Here is a 2,767-nt window from a genome sequence, read left to right as displayed (position 1 = left end):
CTTATAGGTGGTTCAGATGTAATACCTTCAGCAACAGAAATATGCAGTGACATAGATCTGGCAGGACATCCTGATATTAGAAAGTGCAACATAATTACGTAGTGTTCCAACATAAAAACACACAAACACAATAGCAAAAACACTTATGGGAACTTTACATAATATAGGTGATTAAATATATGAGATACAATTCAGAAAAATGAGGATTCACAAATTTTGTTGTACTATTCTTAAGTCCTGAGAAAGTACATTTCCTACACATCAAAGAAATTTCTCCCATTTGTACTCTTATGCGAACAGTGAATATAGAAATATGGCTGAGAGAAACCTCACATTAATTGCACTCATAATGGCTTTCTCCAGTGTGAACTCTCTGATGATAATGGAGACCACTTTTACCTTTATAAGATTTCCCACATTCAGTGCATTCATAAGGCTTTTCTCCTGTATGAACTCTCTGATGTTGATGAAGGAGAGCGTTAGTGGTAAAAGACTTCCCACATTTACTACATTTATAAGGCTTTTCTCCCGTATGAACTCTTTGATGATAATGAAGGGCATTGCTCCGGATAAAAGACTTCCCACATTCACTACACTTATAAGGCTTTTCTCCTGTATGAACACTCTGATGATCACGAAGGGCAGTGCTCTGTGCAAAAGATTTTCCACATTCATAGCATTTATAAGGCTTTTCTCCTCTATGAACTCTCTGATGAGCATGAAGTGTAGCGTTGCGGGTGAAAGATTTTCCACATTCACTGCATTTATAAGGCTTTTCACCTGTATGAAATCTCTGATGAACACGAAGCGTATTGCTCCGGGCAAAACATTTCCCACATTCACTGCATTTATAAGGCTTTTCTCCTGTATGAACTCTCTGATGATCACGAAGGGCATTGCTCTGTGCAAAAGATTTTCCACATTCATAGCATTTATAAGGCTTTTCTCCTGTGTGAACTCTTTGATGTCGATGAAGGATCTTCTTAGAGATAAAAGATTTTCCACATTCATAGCATTTATAAGGCTTTTCTCCAGTGTGAACTCTCTGATGAGCACGAAGGTTACTGCACTTGTTAAAAGATTTTCCACATTCACTGCATTGATAAGGCTTTTCTCCTCTATGAATTCTCTGATGAGCACGAAGGGTAGCGTTCCGGGTGAAAGATTTTCCACATTCACTGCATTTATATGGCTTTTCACCTGTATGAATTCCCTGATGAACACGAAGCGTATTGCTCTGGGCAAAACATTTCCCACATTCACTGCATTTATAAGGCTTTTCTCCTGTATGAACTCTCTGATGATCACGAAGGGCATTGCTCTGTGCAAAAGAGTTTCCACACTCGTAGAATTTATAAGGCTTTTCTCCAGTGTGAACTCTCTGATGTCGATGAAGGATCTTCTTAGAGATAAAAGATTTTCCACATTCACTGCATTGATAAGGCTTTTCTCTAGTGTGAACTCTCTGATGTCGATGAAGGATCTTCTTAGAGATAAAAGATTTTCCACATTCACTGCATTGATAAGGCTTTTCTTGAGTGTGACCTCTCTGTTGATAATGAAAGCTACAACATTTGGAAAAATATTTTCCACATTCAGAGGACAGAAAACACCCACTTCCAAGATGGACATCTTTTTCCTGAATAAATGTGTGGGTGCAACTAATGTCTTCCTTACAATCTTTTCTACTGTAATAATTTTTTGTCCTTTTAAAAGGCATCCCACACGTCGAAATTGTGGTTGGACTGTCCCTGGTCTGAGTAGTCTTGAGGTGGAGATGTCCTGACCCCATAAGGACACCATGAACAAAATTCCCGCATGTGAAATGATTCTGGGATACACTGAAATTGCAGCTGTTTGCAAGTGACATCCTGTCCACATCTCTAGTGAAAGATTTCTCTTTCACATGCTGCTGGTGAAATTTTGCATGGAAAAAAAATTGTTTTGCACATGCCCCACACCTCAACAGTATTTGTCCATGTTGTGTTCCCTGCAGCTCCATCATGTGGAAAATGTTTCCCAAGACCACCCCACAACTCTCACAGGGGTGGCTCTTCTGGGAAGACAAGGCTAACTTGGGATTCCTTGCCTGTGACAATCTTACAGAAACCTTCTGTTCAGTCGTTTCCTCCACGTTTTCTCCTCCACAGCAGCAACCTGAAGAAAAGAAAAGTAGGTAAAGTGCATGTTCACCTGATAAATACAGAATATCTTCATCACAATAGTTTATGTCAAAACAGGACGATTCCATACAATGATTTTCAAGACAAGTGAGTCAGACTCTCAAGAAATAGCTGTCATAAGAAAAAAAAAGAAAAGAAAGAAATGGCTATTATATATAACATAGCCCAAAAGGTCACTGAATGAGGAAAGTCTCACCAAGGGAGGACAGAAGCACTGGCTGGCAAGACAAGAAGAGAGGCAGGGTCTGCTCGTTATTACTCCACAAATGGCTTCCTTTAGGACATTTCATGCTGGAAACATGAGTCTGTGTAAAATAATTTCAATGTGTTCAAACCCATAAAATATCAATCATAGTAAAGCACGGGATGTTCAGCGTCAATATAATACGGGTGCGCTCTAAAGCTCTGCAGGCATGCAACAGCATTGGAGTGCAGTAAAGCCGAGATGTGTGATAGAGGTAGAGGTGCAAAGTTGAAAGAGGTTAAGGTTACCCAAGGGCTGGGAATCCGAGTAGAATGATCACTATTAAAACTGAGTCATGGGCCATGTGTCAACATTAAACAAGAAGTAGAACTGGGAAAAG

The 2,767-nt window shown here is 39.6% G+C and overlaps 1 protein-coding gene across 1 annotated transcript; it reads right to left on the bottom strand.

The window, feature by feature from the left end:
- Window positions 1-259: 259 nt before the first annotated feature.
- LOC138999638 (zinc finger protein 418-like) lies at window positions 260-2,152 on the bottom strand. The gene has a single exon (XM_070401808.1). It carries the CDS (start codon window positions 2,003-2,005, stop codon window positions 335-337), a length of 1,671 nt encoding a protein of 556 aa, XP_070257909.1. The 5' UTR covers window positions 2,006-2,152; the 3' UTR covers window positions 260-334.
- Window positions 2,153-2,767: the final 615 nt, after the last annotated feature.

Source organism: Myotis yumanensis, unplaced genomic scaffold (genome assembly GCF_028538775.1).
Source record: "Myotis yumanensis isolate MYYU_CA2020_CCGP unplaced genomic scaffold, mMyoYum1.0.hap1 SCAF_23, whole genome shotgun sequence".
In the NCBI taxonomy this organism is placed as follows: Eukaryota; Metazoa; Chordata; class Mammalia; order Chiroptera; family Vespertilionidae; genus Myotis; species Myotis yumanensis.
Note: the sequence above shows the minus strand (reverse complement) of the source record. Positions and strands in the feature narration are given on the sequence as shown.

Coding starts and splice junctions, on each gene's coding strand:
- LOC138999638 (XM_070401808.1), bottom strand. CDS start 2,005: ATGATGGAGCTGCAGGGAACACAACATGGACAAATACTGTTGAGGTGT.